Source organism: Calonectris borealis, chromosome 3, assembly GCF_964195595.1.
Source record: "Calonectris borealis chromosome 3, bCalBor7.hap1.2, whole genome shotgun sequence".
NCBI lineage: Eukaryota > Metazoa > Chordata > Aves > Procellariiformes > Procellariidae > Calonectris > Calonectris borealis.
In genome coordinates this window covers 41,737,125-41,761,507 of record NC_134314.1, presented here as the reverse complement: position 1 = coordinate 41,761,507, position 24,383 = coordinate 41,737,125, and the positions used below count along the sequence as shown (strand labels likewise).

At 36.9% G+C, this 24,383-nt stretch overlaps 1 protein-coding gene across 3 annotated transcripts in view; it reads left to right on the top strand.

Annotated features, from left to right (window-relative positions):
• The window catches only part of RNGTT (RNA guanylyltransferase and 5'-phosphatase), a 181,056-nt gene that overhangs the window by 23,066 nt on the left and 133,607 nt on the right, over positions 1–24,383 (top strand). For all 3 annotated transcript variants that reach the window (XM_075145462.1, XM_075145461.1, XM_075145460.1), the window contains exons 7-8: positions 5,264–5,373; positions 6,196–6,297. In XM_075145462.1, coding sequence (XP_075001563.1) covers positions 5,264–5,373; positions 6,196–6,297 — 212 coding nt within the window. The remainder of the gene's footprint in view (positions 1–5,263; positions 5,374–6,195; positions 6,298–24,383) is intronic.

Here is a 24,383-nt window from a genome sequence, read left to right as displayed (position 1 = left end):
CTCTGGAGGAACATTCTTTGACATGAAGAGGAGGAACGGGGAGAATTCTTTACCATGGTTCTTGGCTGGCAGATTGGACTGCTTCTTAACTCAGTAGAGATGGATACAATCTATTTGTGATTCCTTGTAAATATGCGATCTACAGGGGGAATGATTATCAGGTAAATACCTCTTGCTCAGATTTTCTTATTTTACTGTCTAAAGGGCTAAATTTTCAGCATTATGTTGGTTTACTGCAGGAGATGTTTTCAGCCTTCTAATTTGACTCTTTCTCTAAACACCTAGGGGTAGACAACGTCAAACTAGAGGTGGCTGTGGCGATATTGCTGTTCTGAAATGTTTTCATTTTGACCCAAATCTTTGTGGGTACAGAAGAAAAGGTTAGGGGTAGAGGAGGAGACACCTCCCAGGCATCTTGCTGGGATAATGAATAGTCGGAAGCAACTGCCCAGCTAGCCTGCGAAGTGAAGTTAGCATGCTGTCCCTTTCAGAAATTCCATCTTAGATGTGAGAAACTTTACTGCAGCATCTTTCACTAAAACTTCCATATCTTGATGTCAAAAAGATTTGACAGCGTTTTTTTTTCTACACTACAGAAACTGTGGGAACCATTAGAACATAATGCCATTACAGTTTCCTTTGTCATCATCTGAATGTAGTTGACAGATAACAGCAAATCTGTTTGCTGTAGTCTCAGATGCTACACAGGAAATCCAAACACGTTTTGACTTTGTCAGTACATGCCATAATGATTGTAGCATCGAAGCAACATTATTAACTGACACTTAGAATCTCACTTCAGGAAAAAAATACTTGATTTTGCAAATAGGACACAAAGTTAAAATTCTGAGCCAGAACCTTCAAACTTTTCCAGGGTCAACTGGATCCTTTATTGTTTATTAAGGAATGCCATTTGTTCTAGTCCCACGTAAGCTGCGTACTTCACAGGCATTACAGGGTGTAATACGTAATGCTTCTAAAATGGATGGTTACATCTCAAACAGTCTGGAAGAGATGGTAGCTGTTAATGATTTTCTTCATGATTTTGAGTGCAGGTGTCTTGTGGTCATTTGCGAGACAGAGGGAAACCATTAAACCTCATGGCTGACATAGTTAGCAAGGGTAATATTTATTATTTAACTATAAAAGTACATTGATTCTGAATACTAGTGACTTTGTTTTTTTTTCCTGCCTAACCTACTTTTTTTTTGCCAAAGTTTAACCCCTGTACTTACTGTTCTACCCACAGGCGTCTTGATGGATATGGGAAAAAGATGATTTTCTGATTTTGCAGCAGCATTTTATGTACTTGAATACGGGTGTCATTTCCTTTTAGCTTTCTGTTTCTCCATGTAAAATGCCAATTTGTTCACTTTTTCCCTATAGTCTGTATTTTTTATGCTTCTGACCATTCTTGTCATTCTTTGTATTCTGTCATGTTGACTCAAGGTTTTCTGAGACTGTGGTGCCTATAATTGAACATAAGCCTCTAGTTGAGGTCATCCTACTGCTTAGTAGGGAGGAATTAATTTCATGTGTCTTAAGGCTAATACTTCTGTTTATATATCTCAATATTAATTGCCTTTTACAAGACAGAATAATACTAATTCAGCTTTTGGTCTCTTGCTGCTTCCATATCTTTTTCTCAAATTATCTACCAGTGTGTGTTTGTATAATTGCTTATTCCTTATTAAGTGTAGAACTTTGTTTATACTGAATTGCACGGTGTTTTTTCCAACCTATTCTTAAAATTAAGGATAACACCGAATTCTTAAGCTGTCTGTATCCCTGTTACTAAATTCACAGATGTCATAGGAATAAGAATATGCTAATAGGAAATTTAGGGAAAATAAATTAATTTTCTTATACCTAAAGCTGACCCCACAGATCCTCCTCAATATATTCTTCCATTTTGTAAGTGAAACACTAACTCCTCTGAACCTGGTTTTGAAACAGGTTGCTCTTCTGTTTTGTAGAAGTTACATCTACCCCATGTTTTCTGAGTTCCTCTATGAGAACAAGACAAGCAAACAAAAGACAAGCCAAGACAAAAGCCAGCATCAAAACATGTGATATTTCCTGCTTCTCCCAATTCTGTGAAGCCTGTTTCATCATCAAAACCAAATGATTAGTTGAACACCGTTGTTACTGAGTAACAGTCAGTATGATTTTGTTGTATCTTTTTTGCTTTTACATGCCTAGAGGCAGTTCTTGTGATTTGGTCCTGTATTTCTAAGCATTAAATCTAAGCTGATTAGTGTAACTCCCTGGCTCTCCCTTCCTCTCTTCTAGAAGATGCGGACTCTTTCTCTTCCTGACATGTTTTAGAATGTTTCTTGTCCTCTGGAAGGCAGTCTCTGAGCATATTGGCACTCGGTCGAGTCTGAGTAGCTGAAAGTGGCTATCACCCAGGCCTGGTGATAGCCACTAGGGTCAGGGAGGTGTGTACTTGGGGCTGTTCCCACTCACCCACTCCTCCAGATGGTGTTTCGGATCTGAACCAACACAAGATGATACACATTGCCACTTCTCCTTCAGCTGAAGTGATGGGTGGAAGGATACAGTGGCAAGTGGAGAAAGCTTGATGAGAATCGATGGTGTGAAGATTGTGCAGAATCTAGATACTAAGTGTGTGTAGGTACCTTGGATCCATTAGGGCTTATAACTCTTGACTTAGTGGCAGTGCTGAGGACCTGAGGTGCTCCTGCTGAGCTGAGTGTTCTGGCATCTTTGCACCATGTTCTCTAGGGTCCTGTTTCCATGGAGGCTTGTTAGCTCAACAATGGTGCAGAAGGTGCATGGATCTGGCTTTGTTTTGGCACCTTCAAGGAAATGTCCTCATGAAACCTGGAGTGCTGAGTTAGCAAAGCACAGATGCCCAAGTGACTCACCTTGTTTTCGTAGTGCTGTGCGTTAGCTAGTGGAGTATACTTGAGGCAGATCATCTGCAAGAAACACAAATGGTAGGCACCGATTTCATGTTTGCGACTTTCGTTTTTCCGGAAAATCTTTCCTGTTGCCTGCCTTTTGCTTTAATCTTAGCAGTCGTACTGCTGTTGCACTCTGCCATTATTCTGAGAAACAAGGCACAACCATCTTCCTTTATTTCATGGTGCTCTTAACCACTTACTCAGAATTCAGACAACATACTGGCCAGGCATGTGTAGCTGTCTGCCTCCCTCGCCCAGTCACCTGTGTGCTGTTGCACCTGCTGGTGCCCACATAAATAATGTAGGATAAGTGATGTGCCAAAAGTCTGTGGAGCTTAAGATAATTAAGGTTATGAACTAGCGTATTTCTTTAGGATGTGCTGCTCTCAGAGTACGATTTGGTGATGCAACTGAGCCAAAATTAACTAAATGCAGGCTGTACTGAAAACCGCGGTCCTGCTTTCCCTGCGCTCCTTGTGTTCCTTCTGCTTCCCTTGTGCTGGCACTAGTGCTGACTCATCTTATGGTGAGCTAGTTTAGGATACTAATTTGGCAGAAAGTTACTGATTTATGATGTTATTTTTGCCGACTTAGTTCCTATACTCAAGAGTATAGGAACAAGAGTAGAACAGATGAGTGCCACGGTGTGTGGAAAGGGAAGGGAGCAAAAAGACTCCTTTCGTCAGTGATATGCAGCTAGATTTGTTAAGACAAGTTTCAAGCATTTTAGAGAATAGATATGAAATACTTGTATCTTCATTTGCAGGATTCATAGCTCAAAAGGTGAAACTTCATGCTTTGATCTTCTTGAGAATTTATTTGAGATGCATTGAGAATTTATTTGAGATGCTGTTGAAATAAGTCTGGTCAATTTGGGATCTTTATAGAAATCTTTAATTATGTAGCTTTGTAGACCTGATGGCTTTAATGTATTCCGTTGTGCAGAATTTGTTTTTATTCCACTCAGCATCAAACTTTTTCTGGAATATACAAGTTATTTGAGAGTTTTATTTTTGATATTTTCTTATTGAGCTCTTTTCTGTGGCATTCAGGATAGCACCTCCACTTTAGTAACCTGGTTTAGATTGAGAATAAAATTATGCAAGGATATTTTTACAGAAATATTTTGTTACAAACCAGCTGTTTATGTTTTCTGTTTTGTAAAGAAGTTTGTCCTAGATCAACTGAGAACCCTTTAAGTTTGCTGCTGCATAAGTTCATTCTTTCAATTGTTTTCCCTACAGTGTAAGTTTAAGTTTTGAGACATATAATGTGGTAGATCACCCAGGTGGAGTTAAAATCCATGTAATTGAACTTCTTGTACTGGAATTACCATCTAGGTCTGATAAAATTAACATATTTAATTGAAAACATGCATCTCAAAGATTTGGAGGGAGAAAAGTAGGACTTAATGTCTTCATCTGCTGAGATTTTTTGTTTAAAAAAAAAAAACACCAAAAACCTCGTGTCTAAAGATGTTTTCCAGTGACTTTAGTTCACTAATTACCAAGCTACTTATGTTTATCTCACATGTTAGATCTCTACTGTTAGTGAACAGCTATTACTTTCCACGAATCAAGGAAAGCACGGAATTGTTGGTCTAGAAATACTATTTATGTATTAAAAAATTTCATTTAACATTTTATAGGTCAATTTTATCCTTAGTTTCCAGTTTACTTATTTTGAGGCCATACTTTTTGGCACACTTAAAAGAGGTGTCACAAAGGCTTCTGCCAGAAGGAGTTTTGTGACCTTTAATGTACAGTGATTTGCTCCAGGCTTACAATACTGCTTAGGTTCAAATTCTCATCCACAAATAGATGTCGTGCACAACCTTATTGTTATATAATATTTTGTATACTGAGGTTGATTAATTTGATCCCTGCAAATTCCGTATGTGACCAATTTACTACTAAATACTTGATACTAGTGTTCGTTCTTTTTAAATAAAAGCATTTTAGTTACAAATGAAAAATAATGAGTCAGACTGATGCTGTACCTTGACGTGGGAACTTTCTTGAGAGTACTAGCTAAACAGTGCCTATCCCTTACCATTAGGCACTTTTAAATTTTTTTTTAAATTATTATTTTATTTTTTCCCCCACAAATAACTCATTTCAGTTCCTGGGTTCGTAATATGGCTCACCAGTGAGTTTACTGGCAAAGCTCAGCTGATGTGTCTTGGTATTTGGGGGTAAATCTTTAAGGAATATTTAAGCTAGTATTGCTCGTGAGGGTCAACTTGTAAAAACAGACTTAATCTTGTATTGACACGTTCTGATCTGCTTTTATGAAGTCTTAAATACTAATTTTTAATTTTTTTTTTTATTTAGGGTGCAATTTTCTTGGAAGGAATAACAGTTAAATGTGTGACCCAGGTGACGACACAACCAAAGTTAGGAGGAATACAGCAAAAATGTCAGCAGTTCTGTGGATGGGAAGGGTATGAGAACATTTACGACTTGTTTATTTATACTATCTAGAAATAAGTGTTACATATCTAGTTTTGCAGAAGGAAACAGCTCATTGTAAAAATGAAAAAAGGTGACTATTTTTTGATAGATTGCTTAAAAAAAAAAAAGCCTTAAAAACACTCAACATTGAAACAGATGAGGATCTTGCATTGTACTATGAAACGGAATGATCAACTGTTGATACTAAGAAACAAGATTCTAGAACTGCTTTTCCATTGAGATAACAAAATGTTTTCAGATGAATTGTTGCTGTACAAATTCCAGATGTAGTCTAGTCCATGTATTTGTGTAAAATGTAGTGCTTGCTCAAGCAGTAGACTTATTTATAGAAAGGCTATTACACTTCAGTGTTGAGGTACAATACTCGTTTTTATAGCCAACTTTGATTTGTGTCCAGTGTTAATGAGAAAGTTGATTTTAATGTCTCAGATTCTGAACTGCTCCTTTCCAAAGATGATGACCCAGGGAGTTGCCCACAGTGCTTCCTAACTTGCTGGTGCTTATAGTTCTCCTAGTGCTTGTAATTTTGAAATCAAACATCTCTTCCTCCAGAGTTAAAACTTTGAAGTTCCACATAATGTAGTGCTTTGTCATAAACAAATACCCTTGTTCTTATCAGATAGGCATTGGATTCCTCTTGCAAAATACCTTATTGGAGAAGATGTTCTAACTCAAAGTTAACCTTGCAGCAAGTCTGGTACAAGGTGTGACTTCAGTCTGATGTAAAAAATGCATTGCCTTGTGTGACTATTTATTGCAGAACATTAATATACATGGTTCCTTTTTTTTAGGTCTGGATTCCCTGGAGCACAGCCTGTTTCCATGGACAAGCAAAATATTAAATTTTTGGAGCAGAAGCCATACAAAGTTAGCTGGAAAGCAGACGGCACTCGGTAAGTTCATTTTAAATGAAAAAGAAACACCCAGTAAATTGGGTAGACGGTTTGTATTTTCCCAGGAAAGTGAATTCGCTTGTACAAAGGACAAAGCATATTCTAACAACAAAACTGACTCCAGAGATTAATTTTTTTGCTGTCTTGGTACTCAGCATTTGTGGGTACTTGTGGCCAAGTTTCTTTTTAATAGCTGTTCTGCAGACTGACTGTTTATGTACTTTTATTCTTCGCCATATCCCTTGCCTTTCTGTCAGCCAAGACTGGCCACAAGGTCTTAGAATAATCTTAGATAACAGTAAGAGTTTGTTAAGCTAAAGAATTTGTTTATAAAAGCTAAATTAAAACTTCTAGTTGATCCTTCAGAAGCTGGCTATTATTAGAAATTTCACAGGGTTTTTTTATTCGTACTGTGATCCTTTGTTCAAACTTGTAATTCTGGTCAGCCAGAGAGTCAATAGTTTCATCTTCCCATACCAATTCTCTTACATGTATTGTAGGGGTGACTTTTTTTTATAACAGACTACAACCTCATCGGATTGATGTGTTGAACCTCTTCAGTGTTGTTGTTTGAGGTTTGAAATGCATCCTTGTACTTAATTTCTCCAGTATTCTCATGCTAGCATTTCAAAGTAGGAGAAACACCATACATCATCAAATACAGAATGGCAAAACACTTTTTTTCTCTGATTGTAACTGGTTATGGATTGGTCTCAACTGCATGAAACTCAGTTGTCTAAACATGTGCATCTAGTATCATTGGACATCCTTTCGTTTCTTTGTCTCATATGAAAAAGCCATGTCACACAGGGTCTCTTGGCTTTACACCCAGCAGCTTGGATAAGGTATAGAAAGTATTTGCTACTCACATTGAAATAAAACCCCAAATGTTAGATGCCCCGTTTCCTTGTACTCTTGCAAAGAGGTACTGTGGCCCTTCATACAAACAAATCTTTCTTGAGTAAAATTCCAAACCTCCAAAATCATACTTATTTTCATAGGACTGAATATATTTTATAGGTTGGAACATTTGTGAAATTACAACCATTTTCTTGAGCTTTTGAAATCATCATCAGGGGGGATTGATGTTCTAACCTTCTGTTTTTCTTCAGTATTTCTAGTTTCAAAACTAAGATCAAGAATCCCAGATATTAATGGAAATGGTTTTAACCTATGCTACTGTCCTGGTTTCGGTTGGGATAGAGTTAGTTTTCCTCTGGTAGCTGGTATAGTGCTGTGTTTTGGATTTAGCGTGAGAATAATGTTTTAGTTGTTGCTAAGCAGTGCTTATACTAAGTGAAGGACTTTTCAAGCTTCCCATGCTCTGACAGCGAGGAGGGGCACAAGAAGCTGGGAGGGAGCATAGCCAGGACAGCTGACCCAAACTGGCCAAAGGGATTTTCTATACCATATGACTTCATGCTCAGTATATAAACTGCGGGGAGGTGGTTGGGGTACAGCGATCACTGCTCGGAGACTGGCTGGGTGTTGGTCGGCAGGTGGTGAGCGGTTGCATCGCTTGTTTTTTCCTGGGTTTTGTTTCTCTCTTTTTGTTGTTTCCCTTTTCGTTACAATTTTTTATTGTTTTTATTTTATTTTATTTTATTTCAATCATTAAACTGTTCTTATCTCAACCCACAAATTTTCTTACTTTTGCTCTTCAGATTCTCTCCCCCATCCCACTGTGGGGGGAGGGTGAGTGAGCGGCTGTGTGGTGCTTGGTTGCCGACTGGTGTTAAACCACGACAGCTACTCATAGCATTCAGATCACAATCTTCCTTTTTGTTGTGGGCTCTTTCTTGAGGTAATTAATAATGTAATTTCTTACATCATAGTCAATAGTGTCTCAGTAACAGGAAGAATTTAAATTGTCTGACACATCTCATTCATTTCAATAGCTTGATTTTTATTTCTAAAAGGTGTTCTTTACATACAGTAGTATTTAAGCAATTGTAATCTGTACTAAGTGGAATGACTTTAGTTTTTATTCACTAAGAGCAGATGAATAGATTTTTAACCTGCTTCGACTTGATCAGAAAAAGTGCAATTAAAATGAATGTGCAGACGGTACAAGGAGGACTGTTACGCTCCTTTGTGCATGGTGCTTTAGACTAGCAAAAGAGTTTAGTATTCACACATGTACAAGTTAGAAGGCATCAGTGTGGATGAAATATATGCTTTCAAAAACAGGAGGTAAGAATTTTTGTTTTCAGACCGGTGAAGTTAAAATACTGTTTTTGTGTATAAATATGGGCAAAAGAAGTTTTGTTTTAGCAATGCAGTGGAAAGCATTCTCCTTTCCATGCGCTGAAACAACAAAGTAAAGTTTTGATACTAAAGAAACAAGCAGTGTAGGCTGTCTTCTAAAGTTTTTCCTGTGTTCTTTATTTTGTTAGGTTTGTTATCTTTAGTAATAGAATGGAATATCCTAGATAATGAAAAGCCTGGAAAATATGGGGAATTGGGTGTCTTATGAGAATTACCAAGTGGCTCCACATGGAGTCAGTCAGGATTCAGCACAATTCAGCCAGAACTAAGCTGTCTCCTATAAAAAAAGCTCTTCAGGTGTCTCTCATCTGTGGATTTTGTACTTCAAGGGTTTATTAGCTTGGGCAAAGCAGGGTGTGAAAGTACAAAGTAAGCTTGCACTCAGTATGGCATCCAAGCATTAAGAAATGTGTGGGAATATTTGGCTTATTAACATTGGCTGGCTGTATGCACAAGCACTCGGGTAATGCGATGCAGGTGTTCTCAGGGTGCGAGGTTACAGAAACATGGTGTTGGGAGATCCAGGCTTATTCCCAGAGCAGTACAGTGCGTTCAAAAGCTGCTGAGCCTAAACAAGTAAACTCAGCCAACTTAACCTGACCATGCCAAGAGCCAGATGTGGATTATGCTTTTAATCCACATTCCAGATATACTGCCCATGGACATAACTTGTATAACTGTGAAAATATGTTTACAAAGTATTAATGTCCTGTGCAGCTCAGATATTGGTAATCCTTGCCTTTTTTCACAACTTAGTCCTTCAGGAAACCTTTGTTTTAGGGATTGGTTTACACTGGTATTATACTATGTGTTAAAGACAGTTTATGAAAATGTTTTCGTATAATTTAAACCTATTGCTTCAAGAAGTAGTAATAGCAGAAAATAATTCTGTTTTAAAAATAATTTCTTTACAGAAGGCCATTTGATATAAAGGATAAAATTGCTTCATCTGCAGTGTCTCTAGTGTGCATTGCCACTGAAGAATAATCTGTTCCAAACCGTGGGTTATTAGCTAATACAGATTAGTATGTCTTAGAACAAATACTAAGATGCTGTAAAATTACAATTAGTGCTATTCCATACGGTTGTAAGCTATTTTTCCACAATTCTTTTTTTGTTTGTATTTTCAATTTGAAGAGTCTTTCTTTATCATATCTTATGTTATTCATTGGGAAAATTGAAGTCTTATGGAATATTCTTGTTTTCTTACTCAAATGTACAGGATGCATACATTCTGAATACTAGAATAATTATATAGAAAATAGTAGTGCACCTGGAAGACTGCCTTTTGTGAAAGAAATTAAAGTGCACATGTAACTTCTTGTAGGAATTTTCAGTATTTTGGACATTCTACCCTGTGTTTTTAGAGTTCTAGAATGGTGACAAAACAGAATGGATGAAGAATAAAACTGAGGGAACTAAATTGTTCTTTTAAATTTTCTCAAAACATAATAACTTGTAGTTGATTATGGAGAGACACAGACCGATAGGTATATTCAGAAAAGAAAATGGTGCTACAAAGATACAGTGTTAATGAAATTCAGCTGAAGGAATGTTGTGAAAGAGAGATTAAAGATGAAAACCTGAGCTATTATTTGGACATTTAGACGCTGTGCGTGATAGCTACCCTAATCAACAATGAAAAATGACTATGGCAGTTTTTACATTGGACATGCTTCTAATTATTTTGTTGTTCTCCAACGATCTGGGCTCCATATGCAATTAAACAGATTTTCATTAATTATTCTGAATGCTTGTGTTGACAGGCGTGACCTTCCTGAATTTAATATTAAGACATCAGTTAGTGGAGATCCATTTATGGATCCCTTGCTTACTTTATCTGGAGATGAAACCCCTGTCATCAAATATCTCTGAAGCTCTTCTGTTTAGTGGGGTTTAGATGCAGCAGTCTAGGATTTGCCTATTACAATATTATTTGGCTTGCATACTTTTTTTTTGTTTTGTTTTCTCTCTTTGCTTAAAAAAGCACTGCTGTTTCATCGACCTGATTGGACTTACAGAAAAGCAGATGCTTAACTAGTAATTTTATATTGTACTTTCTCACTTAAATAAAACACTCTCATCGCAGTTAATAGCAATGTTTGCTGAATTTAGCCAGCCTTCTTAAATTTCACCATTTTTAAATACCTGCATTTTATTCCTGCAGCAGTAGTTTTCTCTAGAGGTTTCATGGCTGGAGCCTTTATTTGTAGATTGTCTTAAGTGACATGTAGTGTCACTAATTTCATTGAGGACTCTTACTTTTCTCCAAAGGCATTTGCCATTCCTAGATTTCAACTGGAGCTGAACTTTCACCCTTCTGGTTTAAGAGCTGTGTTGGTGGTGGGTTTTTTGTTTGTTTGCTTTTCAGTGGTAGAACAGTGCATGTTTTCTTGCTTTCTTAGTATTGTTATATTTTCCACCCATAATTTTAAAAAAAAAGAAAGTATTTCCGTAAATGAAAGAGCATTATTTATCATCTTCTGTTGACTAAATAATGTGAAATTGATTAGTTAAATTATTTGACAGTGATTCTATAAAATACTTTGGGGAAATTTACTGGAGTAGTATCTTACGCACTTTTGTAAATGTGTGGGTTCTGAGTCTGGTTTGGGTCAAAACTTACCCTTCTCCATTCTCTTGGAGCCCTGAGTTCAAAATCTTTCGACTTACCCTTGCTTAGTCTGCCCTGATTCGCAGAGTTTGTGCCTACACCGTGGTCTTGCTTGTTCTGTGCCTGGTTTCCAGAGCCCTTAGTCCATGAGCATCAGCAAGGCACACCTTCTCGCTCCAGCCTTCCTTCTGGAGCACGTTCGCTCCAAAGGGAAATGCCGTGTGAACAAATACTTCTCCCCTCCTGTTCATAAATGCCTGTGTGTAAAGATGTGTACATTGGTGTCTCCGGTTTAGAGAAATGAACTTTAAATTAGAAGAGCTTTGAAGCTCACTTAGCATTGGTTCTCCTTGGAAAAATATTTCCTTTGTGCCAGCTATTTGCGTGTATGTAAATATTATACGCAACTCATTCCGTTTGGGGGAAAAACACCTCTAAAATCATATTGCTTTAAATTATTATTATAAAAAAAAAAATCACTTAAGTCTGCAGCTATTCTGACTGGTTTGGTGTGAATTCTATCCTGTATATTTATTGGAACAGTTGTCAAACCTCTGGTGCCTTAAAAATAATTTTAATGTTAATCTATTCATAACGCACAGAAATCCAAAGGGCAAATTTCCCACTACTAAAATCATGCCTTTTGGCTTTGTTGAGATGAAATATACGTTGTGTGTTAACAGTAGCTACAAGGTATGTACAGCTTTACAAATGTATCCAATTTTCTAGTACTGTGTTTCGAAATAGTAGTTGCTATCTGAATGAGATAATTGTAACAATATGTTCAAGGCATACTGTATGACTCTGTATTATCAACTTTGTACTGTAAAGTGATTAACCCAGGTGGTTAGCGGCTTGCTGTATCCCTTGATATCTATCTCATTAATACTGTTTGTAGCAGATGTTTGTTCTAATGAGGGGAGCTGAATGTTCAGACAGGAGTAGGGTTGGTAAAGTAATGAGACACTGTTTTGAAAAAAAGACTGTTACCACTAAGAATAATAAAAAGCTTTAAAATGTCTGTGGAATAATTCAAATTAATACAATCAAACAAGACTAGGTTTTATAATGGTAAAATGTGGCCTGAACTAAATGCGAGCTATTAAGGGGTGTAAGTTACTTTCCTACATTTGTATGAGTACCTTCTTATTTTTCACATCTGTACACATGCAGTTTTAGTAAAAGATAATAAATATGATCATAATACCATGGCTGTTCAATTATGGTAAGGCAGCTATTTAAAAAAAATGCAGAACAGGTAGTTCTTGCCAAAGGCTATTATATTTGAAAAATATTCATGCAAATTTGATGGCTTGCAGATATCTAAATGCGAACAAGTAGGTACAGAATGTAAAACAGCTCTTTGAGAATTGCTGCTAATTGTCTAAAAGGTGTTTGTTACAAAGGAGTTAGGAACATCTCTGAAGTTAGGGTTTTTTTTCATGATTAGCAAATTACATTTTAGAAAAAAGGCCCGTTGCCTAAATAATTCTCATTTTGTTGGTATCATAATACAAAATAAAAATAGTAAAGCTACACTTAACTGTATGATAAAACTGGTGGCCAAGTTTTTGGATTGTGTTTATCAATCAAATAATTTTGATTTATTCGAAGCATGTAAATTGCTATATTATCAAATTTTTGATAGCTTCCCAGGTTTCTTTAGTTATTTTTGTTAAGAACTTTAAAATTATTGGCAGTTGCAGCCTCTTCAGAAACATATTTGTGACCATTACCTGAAGGAAGTCTACTGGGTGTGTTTTAAGATAACTTTTCATGCATGTTGTTAAAATGTAATGAAGATGAGGTAAAAGTTTCTCCCTGAATTTGCATGGCTAAATACTTTTTTCTTTCCCTATTCTCTGATCCTTTACATGATGAGATGAAGCTTACATGCATAACTGAGAAATTGCAAATTCTTAATACAAAAAGTTATCCAAAAGTCATTTGTGACAAGAGTACCTTGTGAAAACGTGATCATTGCTAAAGAACAGCTCTAAAAAAACTGGAGAAAACTGAGAAACAGATTTTTTGTTTCAGAAGTTAAGAGGTAAAAGAAACTAGCCCAAAATTAGGTGGCAACGAAGAAAAATGGTAGCCTGTCTGCAAAGGGTTAAAGAAGAGGTAGTTGAATGGGTTCATGGAAAAACTATTATCCCTGAGAGACAGGAGAAGGTTAGAGAGAAAGTTGGGATAATAACGAGAATGAAGGAGGATAGAGAAGATTGGAGAGTAGTGCTAATCCAATTAAAAAACAAATCTATGCATTTGAGAACACATTATTAAGAACAAGAGACCAGCTTGTCGTGAAAGCAGATCTAGAGAACGGAAAGATTGTCTCCTGGGAGCAAAGATATTAATGTAGAGTTGAACTTGAAGGAGACTCTGTTGGGAATGAGAAAGAAGCCACAGATTTATTTTCAGATTGGTACAAATGACATGACCAGATTGTCATAGATGTGGAATTTTATGCCCAGTAGTGGAAAATGCCTGAAGTGGAGGTTTACACAATTTTCCTAGTTTAGAGGAGGGGGACAAAAATGTAGGATGTTGACGTTTGACAGATGGCTTCGGAAATGGTGCTAATAGGAAAGTTTAGGGCTTTTAATCACTGGAAAGCATTTGTGAGTAAAGAGCTTCTCTCAAGGTATGAATATCCCCTTTCTGGGCACCTTACCTTCTGACCCGAGATGGCTAGCGATTAAGTGAATTATTATATATTGTGTTTTGAGTGTCTTGTCATTTAATCATGTTTAGGGTTATACATGTTTATGATGGGGTCAGGAAGGAGCATATTTGCTTCCTAATGATAGGACGGGGTGAAGAACCCACACAAGAATCATCTGGGTGCTTTTAAACCACACCTTCCTTTACTTTCCCTTCTTCCTCTCCCCACTTATCTTAAAAAATAACTTAAATATTTATCAGTTTTGCACCATTGGTTGGTAATGCTGTGTATCCCTTCCTTTGTGGTTGGGGCGTGTTTCTGTGGTCTGAAATTTTAAAGGACAGAAATATTTAGGGTTTTGGACATGTACCGAACAGACTTTTCAGGACCAAGTGGATTTTTTTTATGAGTGACAGGTTTTGTGAACAATTGAGCTTAACTCAAGTGGTTTGATTCCAAGTTAAATGAGCTTTATTCAAATCCTGTGTTTATGTAACTATCAGCAATGGGCAAAGCCTCAACTGTGGAGTGCTAATTATACATTGTTCATGTGTGTAGGACAGCTACTCTTCAGACATTTGTTATTATTTTCACTGAATATCTCAAAGTAGTAGTTGTAAGAGTTTTTCTATTATTCCCATGAAACTGACAAAATGGGATGGTATTTAAAGAGAAGAATTGGGACAAAAACCTTAGTTAAAAGGGTAAAGTGACTGTTGCTATTCCCCTGTTCCTAACTCTGCACTCTTTTGCATGCTACATTTTTAAAGTCTTTGGAAAGGAAATGCAGTTTTTGTTTACAGGGCATAGTCCCTCATGGTCCTTCTTTATAATTATTTTAACTAATCCTTTAAGAGAAAACAAGCTCGCCCATTTTTAAACTAGTTCTGTAGTTCTGCTTCAACAGCTGGAAGAACTGTGGTTTAGGATGAGTCTGGAATCCACGTGGGATTTATTTTGCTGACTTTATTTTGAATAATATACTTAATTGGAGATAGCATGTATTTTGGCTGGAAATAGTTGTGAAAGTTATTGTGACGGTTGTAATAAAGCATTTTTTCCCCCTTCCAGTAAAGATTAAAAGCTATAAATAGCTTTTATAGACTACAGTGCTAATCAGTTGTTAGGAACCTGCAGTTTAGCTTTTAAGTGTGTAATGATAACATAATGTCAAGCTTCTGCAAAAGTATATAAAGGTCACATATACGATTCTGCATTATAATGTATAAATTGCCTTTCTAATGATTGCTGAAAAGAGCAATTCATAGATGTTAAGCACTCTAAACAGCATTCCTCTTAATTTTCGGAAAAAGCAGATGCTTAATTCATGGTTTTATTTTGTATGTTTAGGTAGGAGGGGAAGAGAAGATGGGATGGGGAGGCAGGAATGATGTGTTTTGAGACTAGAAAGTTGGGCTTAGTAGCTGAGATGTGAGTCTTTGCACACTCTACATCTTAATAATTATCACTTATAGTTGTGTTGGGCAATAAATTTAGGATTACAAGGCTGATATCAGCCTGTTTCCCACAGCATTAGAACCCATGAATATGGTATGCTTACTTGAGTTTTTATTTGAGAGTGCAAAAATAAAACTTTAGTAAGTTGAGGTAGGATTGAGGGCACTTTCAGCTTATTTAGCGTGTCCCCTATCTCAAGATAAAGACCTTGAGCTCAGGGTGAAGAAGCTGTAGCACAAGGTGACCTCACCATCTCCACCTGTTGACATGCTGTCAAAGGGCATGTTGTCCTTTTCTTCTTTTTTACCTATTGTACAGGGAATGAGAGCATGCCTAGACTTTGGCTAGCAGACTGACTGACAGCAGAAAAGGAGTTGTCAGATTTTGGTAGCCAGACTCATGGGCTCATCACCAGGTAACTCATAGATTCTGTTTAACTGTATTGATTATGAACCAGAAGACGTCTCTCTTAATTGACAGACTGTAGGTCAAATGAGGCAGCACAGAGTGCCATAAGGTGTTAGACTAATATCTGGAACTATTGGGTATAAATATTGTTACTCCTAAGAAGTTCCCACAAGGCAGTATTGTTTAGAGATGTATATTATAGACCAGGTCTGTTAGTTTCACAGCTGTTGGGCTAGGTTGAAATTGTTTTTTATCTCAATGCTGCATTTGGAGTGGGTGGCTTGGGGTGGTGGTTTTTTTTTGGGGGTGGGTGGGTGGGGTGGTAGTGATGATGTATTTATGTATTTATTTATTTATTCCTAAGGCACATCCATATCACTTTGCTGCTTCTCCATCTCCTGAAGTCTGTTTTTTAAATCATTGAATCAATGTAGAGGAATGAATAAATAGGTGTGACAGAACATGTCATCCCCAGTCTGGATCCAAATTGCCTGGAATGGTCAAAGAAGGCATTCTTACTCTAGGTTGTGATTTCTCATTTATATGTGTCTGCAACAGCGTCAAGAATATGAAAAGAAGTGGTAGAAGGAAGCTGTTGTTTTTGTGTCCCTTTCTTAAGTGGTTAAGGAGCACTGCAGATGTGATACCATACAGATACAGGCTTGATGCTTCACAGTTCTGAAGCCTTTCGACAGCTCACAGTTTTATGGTCACAAAACTCTTTGAGCTCTTTGAAAAGTACTACTTAACTGATTATTCATATATAACTATTTGAATATTTGGATGGATTGTCTTCTAAGCAAGCTCTTGTGCTTATTTATAAATAGTTAATGCATTAAAATGCTTATTATGTAGCTTGTGCTATGAATACTAATCTTAGAGTATTCAACTGTAGTCCTAAAATGTTCTAATTAGATCAAGATAAATGGTGTGCCTGCGTGCGTACCTGATGTTCAAGTGACAAGTATCAGTGATTAGTGGTTTATTTATTTATTTTCCTTTCTCCCAGACCACTTTTAATAGTGGAACAGCGCGTCCTGTGCTGCTGGTTCTCTTGTGGGGATTACGGGCACATCCATAAAGTGTAATGGCTTAAGCTTATTCAGGGAAGAATGACATTCAGTTTGTAAAGTTTAACTATAGAAGTATTTAGGGCAGCTCTTTCCCTTGGAGCTGATCTTCTAATCTGTGAGCACAAATGGCAGTTGTGCTCTTCTGTGCCTTGTGCCTGTTATGTAGACAGAATTGACCCAGCATACGTTCTGGCATAATGAATTCAAAGTTAAGGGAAACTCCTTTTTCAAAGCTGTGATCCTCTTTTCTTGACTGCTACGTTATGGGCCTCCAATGAGAGACATTATGGTTTTCTTTCTTGGGGAAAGAAGGAATGTAACTACTTGTCATCTGATGCTAAATTAATTTGTTTTTCTTTCTTATACCATTGTGTAACTGCTGCTTTGCATTTTTTTTTTTTTGAGCCTGTTGCTTCAGGCATGAATTTTCCTCTAAATCTCCCAAGATATTTTCAGAGTAAAATTTGTGGAGGAGGGATGGAGTCAAACAAGTTCAAGCAAGCTTGAAGCTCAATATCTGCAATACATCATCATAATAATAATAATAATAAAAAATTACAAGAGAATTCAGTAGTTCAGTCAGGCCTGTACAGTTGTTTTCCAATAGTGTTCAATAGTCTGTAATGTAGAAATGTACTTTAATAGGTACTTGACCACTTAGCATCATTAAAATATGGGTGAAACAAAGAGAATCTAGTATTTAAAATACTAGATGTTAGTATACACTTTCTGTACTGGGTCACATCTTTTCTAGCTGGTTAACAATTCTTTTGTTTTACACCAGGTACGTCATAATGCACTCTTCAATAGTGAGAACTCTTCAATATATAGTAGTTGTAGATTAATTTACCCTTTGTTGTAGGTCAAATAATGATAACAAGATGACTTCAAATTTAACTCATAAGGTTTAATATCCTTTTAGAAATAAAGAAACAAAACCCCCACAGCAATCTAACTTAATTAAAACCCTGGAAGGCAGTCAAGAAAAACACCGTAACTGGATAGTCTTTTTTAACCTTGCTGAATTCTTTGTTTTACCGGCTGTGTTGCAGAGTTTCACAGTCTAATAATACTTTAGATAGAAAATGTAGTTTAACATTGCTTTTGAATTTGCCATCTATTAGATTAAAGGCATCTTTATCCTTGATTTATAAAACAGGAAAAACTAAAGTTTGAACTCAGTCTAAACTATGATACTTTATTAGGAGAAACGATAGAGTTTCCACACTACTTATGCATTTTTCCATGCTCCATAGTATTATCGCTACCTCCTTTATTCAAAAACTGACTTCCCTATGAATGCTGGTGCACATAGTATCTCAGGTAAGGGGATACCAATAAGTTGTATAATGATGCAACATTATTTTTGTATTATGCACATTACTATTAGTTGTGTGACCTAATGATTTGTTTGCTGGGTTTTTTTGACTGCAGATGCATTTCTGTGCTCTCAATGACCTCTGAAAAGTAACTGCTATATTACCTTTCTTGGCTGACAGAGTTAATTTAGAACCTCATAAGGTGAGGAAGTGTGGTCATATCTCTCTTTTCCTGCCTGTGTCTTGGTACCTTTTGGATATCGAAACTTGCATTGTTCATTACTGTAGTTTGGGGCATTCTGAAGATTTCTGTAATAAATGTTGTCATCTGCAGATTCACTGCCTCACTTTTGGTGATTTTCAGGATCATAACGGTCACAAAAAAATCTTCTCTGGACCTTGGGTTGTCAAGGGGAGCAAATGAAAAGGGAAACTTGCATTCAGAGGATTTAAAGGAGAGTGATGACAGGCAAGAAAAAGAAAAAGAATTCGATGTTGAGTTAGGTAACAGTGGAGGAGACTGACGAGTAGTAAAGATTATGGAGACTGAATACCTGTATAAGCTGTGGGGTATCTGTTATCCTACAGTGGTAACTGCCACAAAGTATATATACATGGGGAATACCACCTTAATGAATTTTGTGGAAATGAAGTTCTGTGGTCTCAAATCATAGAATCATAGAGGTTGGAAAAGACCTCTAAGATCATCGAGTCCAACCGTCAACCCAACACCACCATACCCGCTACACCATGTCTCTAAGTGCCTCATCTACACGTCTTTTAAATACTTCCAGGGATGGTGACTCAACCACTTCCCTGGGCAGCCTGTTCCAAGGCCTGACCACTCCTTCAGTAAAGAAATTTCTCCTAATGTCCAATCTAAACCTCCCTTGGCGCAACTTGAGGCCATTTCCTCTCGTCCTATTGATGAATATCAATTCATCAATACCTGGAGGTATTTAAAAGACGTGTAGATGTAGCGCTTAGGGACATGGTTTAGTGGTGGTGGACTTGGCAGTGTTAGGTTTATGGTTGGACTCAATGATCTTAAAGGTCTTTTCCAACCTAAATGATTCTATGATTCTATGAATATCGAAATTAAGCGTAGCCCTCTCATTGTGATATATGAGGTGATCAATAAGAAAATTTTTTTTTTTTTCCATACTAGCATCAAGTCAGGGCAGCAGTAGCTTGAATGAGTGATTCAGAACATGAAGCTGGATCTTGGGAACCTTCTAATTTCTCATGAAATTAGACATTGACATAGCAGATATGCTAGGATAACTCTCTTGACTGTAACATGAGTTTTGGAAAGCATTCATTGTTTAGGAAAGATACAAAATAAAGTTTGAGGGGTAACATTTTATTTTAATAATAGCTGAAGGATAAAAAAATGTTATGGAGTTCAGATTTTTAAAAGATCACTACAGGATTTTTAAGGTAAACTTCTGGGTTACGGCTGAATCTGCTGCAGTTCTCTGATCAGAGCTGTCACTATGAGCACACTTTAACTATCTAATGCAAGTTGACTGTCTAGATCTCCATTGCTGTAATAAGAGTTTAGCCAATACAGTTATTGAAGCCTAGGGAACTATTCATTTCACCCTAAAGTAGACACCTTATAATTATGAAACTTAATCAGAAGCTGAACTCTACCCTCTTTCGAGAGTAGAGAATTGGTGGAGAATTTTGACCGGTGACGAATCCAGGTGGTTCTGAATGTAGTAAGAGATACATGAGATACATTTACTTACTAAACAGCAACATAGTAACACAGTATTTTAATATTGAGGAAAAAAAAAATCTTGATTGTAGAAGATAAGTTTGGGTCATTGATGAAAAGGCTTTGCTTTAAACTTAGAACATTATGATTGTAATGAGAGGTAAAAATAGATCAATAATGCAGGTTCTCTCTTTCTAAAATGATGGATTTGGATAAATTAAGGGAAGTAGTTAATGGAATCAGAAGGACTGAGGAACACAGTCTTCAGTATAGATGAGGAATGGTATTTCCTCTGAGTTCAACCATTTTGGTAGGAGTTTGTATACCATGTAAAAGGAAAATAGTTTTTTTGATGCAGGAATAGTGGTAGATCTCGTGCTTCTGGACTTCGACAAAATTTTATTATAGAGACTGAGGCTAATGAGGATTGCTAGGATTGTAAGATTGGTAAAGAATGGATTGAAAGAAAATGGCAGTGGATGGTTTTGGAAGAAAATACATAGAAAGCCACAAGTGGAGTTCCTGAATATTAATTTTATATTGTCATTAAGAATTTTGAAACAGAAACCAAGTAAGTTCTGACAAACATGAGGGAGACAAGCCACTGAATTCACTGAGGAACAGAATAATAAAACTGGAAGGATATTTAGTTGTAGAAAATGCAGGGTCATGAATAAGAAATATTGGAGCTGGAGGCTGTTAATTGGAAATTACTGTCAGTCAGAGTCTAAGGGGGTTTTTTGTTTTTAAAATACTGGGGAGACTCTTGATGACAGAATTTAACTTAGAAATATGCAGGAGAAGTATAAAGTGTTGGTATATTCAGAGCAGACTAACTGCCAAGGGCCTGTGTGTGTGTGATTTTTAAAAATTTTATTTAGAATTTGGATTATCAAGTCAAATACATAATTCTACAGCTGCTTATGTGTAGCAGCGTTTCTTGCTGGCTGATATGCTATGTACTTGTGCAAATGAAAACGTGTACAAGTTTGAAAATGGCATTTGTGACAGAGCTGTCAGTGTGCTGATTAAAAAGACATTGTTTTCCTTTTGTTTACACACTGAAAATAATATTATGAGTCTTCACGTAACTTCCTGTGTTAGTGTCCCTGTATCTAGGCTTTGTCATCCTTCAGGAGACATAGTTTGAAGCAGCGACCGTTGCCAGCAGCAATTAATGCAAGAGAAGAAAGCAAGCTGAGCCTTCGCTATTTATCGGGACTTTAGGGTGTATTGCTCCATCTGCCACAGGCCAACTTCAAACTCGTCTAATTTGAGCTGTTACTCTAGACCCAGCACAGTCTGGATTCAGGCCAGGACATGGAACTGCAGCGGCTTAGTGACACAGATAGATGATCTCCTATTGTCAGTGGATAGAGTTAATTTTCATTCTGCTGGCCCTTATTGCAGCGTTTGATGCATCTGGCCAGAAGTTGATGCTCTCTTGCCAGGAGGGAGTGGCGGGATCCAAAGTAAAGTGCTAAAGTGGCATGGCTTCGTCCTAGGTGATCGATCTACAGACGCGCTCGTGATTTTGAAGTGTTGCCAATCATAAAAGGAAATTAAGAAATTGAAAATGGTATCTGCAAAAGGATTTCGTTGTTGCCTCTGCGTCAGTGAACATATTAGTGATGCTAATTGCTATTCTGAGTTGGGTAATGCTTATTTGTGTGGGAGGGCAGTGCTTTCACAAGTCTGAATTGTAGGCTGTGTAATGAACTCCCCTGGGAATGGCGAGCTGCCGTGTATTTTGCACTTAGAATTGATGATGGAATTTCTTACATTTTGTATTCTTTAATATGATAATACAGACACAAGCATATTTTAAAAGGAAAAAAAAATTGGTGACGACGATACTGTGTCAAAATAAACGATCTTCTTTGATATAGCCCGCCTAAAGAGATACTGTGGGGCAAAGAAATCTCCTATAGGAGTTGGATTTTTAAGCTTCCTTTCAAAAAAAAAAATTCTACTCCATTTGCTACTTGTAGATTTTTTTCAGAAAATTAATTTTGTGTTGAACTCAAATTCAGAAGATGAAGGCTTAAAGCTTGAGGAAGCTGTGCTATATTTTTTAATTATACTTAAGGTTTAAAACTCCTGTAAAGTACAAAATTAACAGATGTAACCTTATTGCTAGGATAGTTGCTGGGATTTTGGCTGAGGGAAATAAGTTAAACATAGGTAAGGCACATCATAAAATTGAAGTCAGTGGCAAAACTTCCGTGACCTTCACCATAAACGTGTTTTGGCAAGCACTATGCTGAATGTGAAGTACTGTGTTGGGGAGTATTTTCAAAGCCGGTTTTGTGAATCCTAATAAGCTGGGAAAGAGGATAGAGGCCACATGCTCTGGTGGGTGCAGTATTGGATTTGGAGCTTGGGAGACACAATTCTGTTCTTGTTCCTGAGTCTGAATGACTGTAGGTTGAGGGAGACTAAGTAATTTGCCTTATTTTGCCTTAAATAATATTTCCTGAAACGTGCTTTCAAATTTAATGGTGAAAAATACTAAACATCGACATAAAGGAAAAACCTCAGTTTTTGCCTTATCATTTTCAGTGTAGCTCCAGTCAGCTTCAGAATTGTGTTTAAAAAAACCAAAAAACAATAAATGAAAAAAAACCACTCAAAAAACCCCCAAACCAAAAAAAAACCCCAAAACCCCAAACAAACAAAAACCCACCACCACCACCAGAACAGACTAAACTAAAAAAAGTGTAACAAAATCGTTCTTCTAGCATGTATTTTGGACCCAGCTGACATGGACTGTATGAACAGGATATACGTGGAGGCAAATGAGCCTTTGAAACAGTTGCCTTTATTTGGGTATACTAAAAATAACTGATTTCTGAAGAGAAAACTTTTCAAGATGATATTTGGTGGTTGACATTTTAAAGATTAAAGTTATTAATACTCTGGTAGGTGATTTGGAGATCTGCTTGTCTAATGCCAAGAGCTGTAACTCTTTGCTAATGAAATTTTCATCCTATTTCCTGAATTATCGTGTTAATTCTAACGTCCAATTAGAATTAATAACGGGCCTTGCCTCAGGACCAGAAGTGAATGAAAAGTAGCTTCTAATGAAACTTTAGTTGTTACCATTTCTATGACTGTAGATATTTTATCTGCTTTTGAGATTAAGCTGTGTGGACACCGTGACCCTTTTTTCTCTAACTCGCTTGTCAGAACTCTTGTTGCAATGCAAACTGGCTGGTTTGTAGTAGTTGGATTGGCAGATTGGAGAGGTGATGTTTGTTGCTCAAATACGATTCTCCGCTTTCATGTAGAGTTATCAAAGGTGAATGAGCAGTTCTGTTATTGCTCTTATTGCTGCTCCACTCTTGCTCTTTTATTCACTTGTCTTGTTTTAAATTCAGATTGAGCCATCTGATATGGGACCATGTCATCTTGTGTACTTGCACAGAATCTAATACAATGGGGCCTGGTTACTAATTGGAGCTTACACAATGGAGATAATTAGTAATAAATGTATAGCTGTAAAAGCAAGTAGTGTTCACAGTATGCAATACAATGCACGATGGTTAGGCTCTTATGTGCTGTTTTAGTTCCTATTGAATGTATTTGAGAAATTGTTCTTCTTTCTTGCCTATGTGCTGTTGCCCAGAGGCACTCTCTCTATTCTGGTGTAAGTGCTTACGCTGCTAATACCTTAATTAACTTCTTCAAAGATAATCGGTCAGGGCACATCCGGATAATATTCAAAAATGTATTGATCAGCAGTCTACAAGATTTCTTCAAGAAAGCTTGAAGTGTCATCTGGAGAAAACTTAAAGCCTGATGTTAAGCACATGAACTTAAGCTTTTTAAGTTAAACAAGCAAACAAACAAAAAACCCCATACAAACCAACCAAAACCCCTCATTAATTAATAAATTCCATTTCACCAAAACCTTGGCATGGTTGCATATCTCTTTTGCTTCTTGCACATCTTCAATGATCAGCTGCTCATAGAACGCTTCTGGTGTCAATCCATCCGTGACCAAATTTCTTCTATCTTATGTTGGTAATAATTAGAATTTTGACAGATTCTGTTGTTTGGACCACGTTCAGAGTTTTTTTTTCAATAGTTTATTAAATCGGGAGGTGGAGGTGTTTTCAGGCTTTCAACTTAAAAACATCCAAACAAACAAAACCCTTTCAAAACAGATATCTCTGTCAGGCTAATGTCTTTCTCATGCAGAGAATTGTTCAGCTTCTAAGTTAGGCAAATATATTATCATGAGACCCGTGACAAATGGGTGTACATTAAGGTAGTTTATTGTCCTGAGACCAAATTTTTTTTTTGTCTTCAAAGTAAGCACATGTTGTTTCTCAGTAGCTCTGTGAAGTAAGGTATGATTGTGATTCCTGGTGATCTTTGATTGGAAATCTTTTGCATGCAGTTGTAAGATGTAAGGTGCATGCAATTTCCGTTGACCCTGCCATTTAGAATTTATGGTATAAACAGCTAACAGTGACAAATTTTAAAAAGAAAGAAATCATCAGAAGAGAGATGTAACATTAGCGCTGTGGTTTGAAAGAGGAGGATTCTC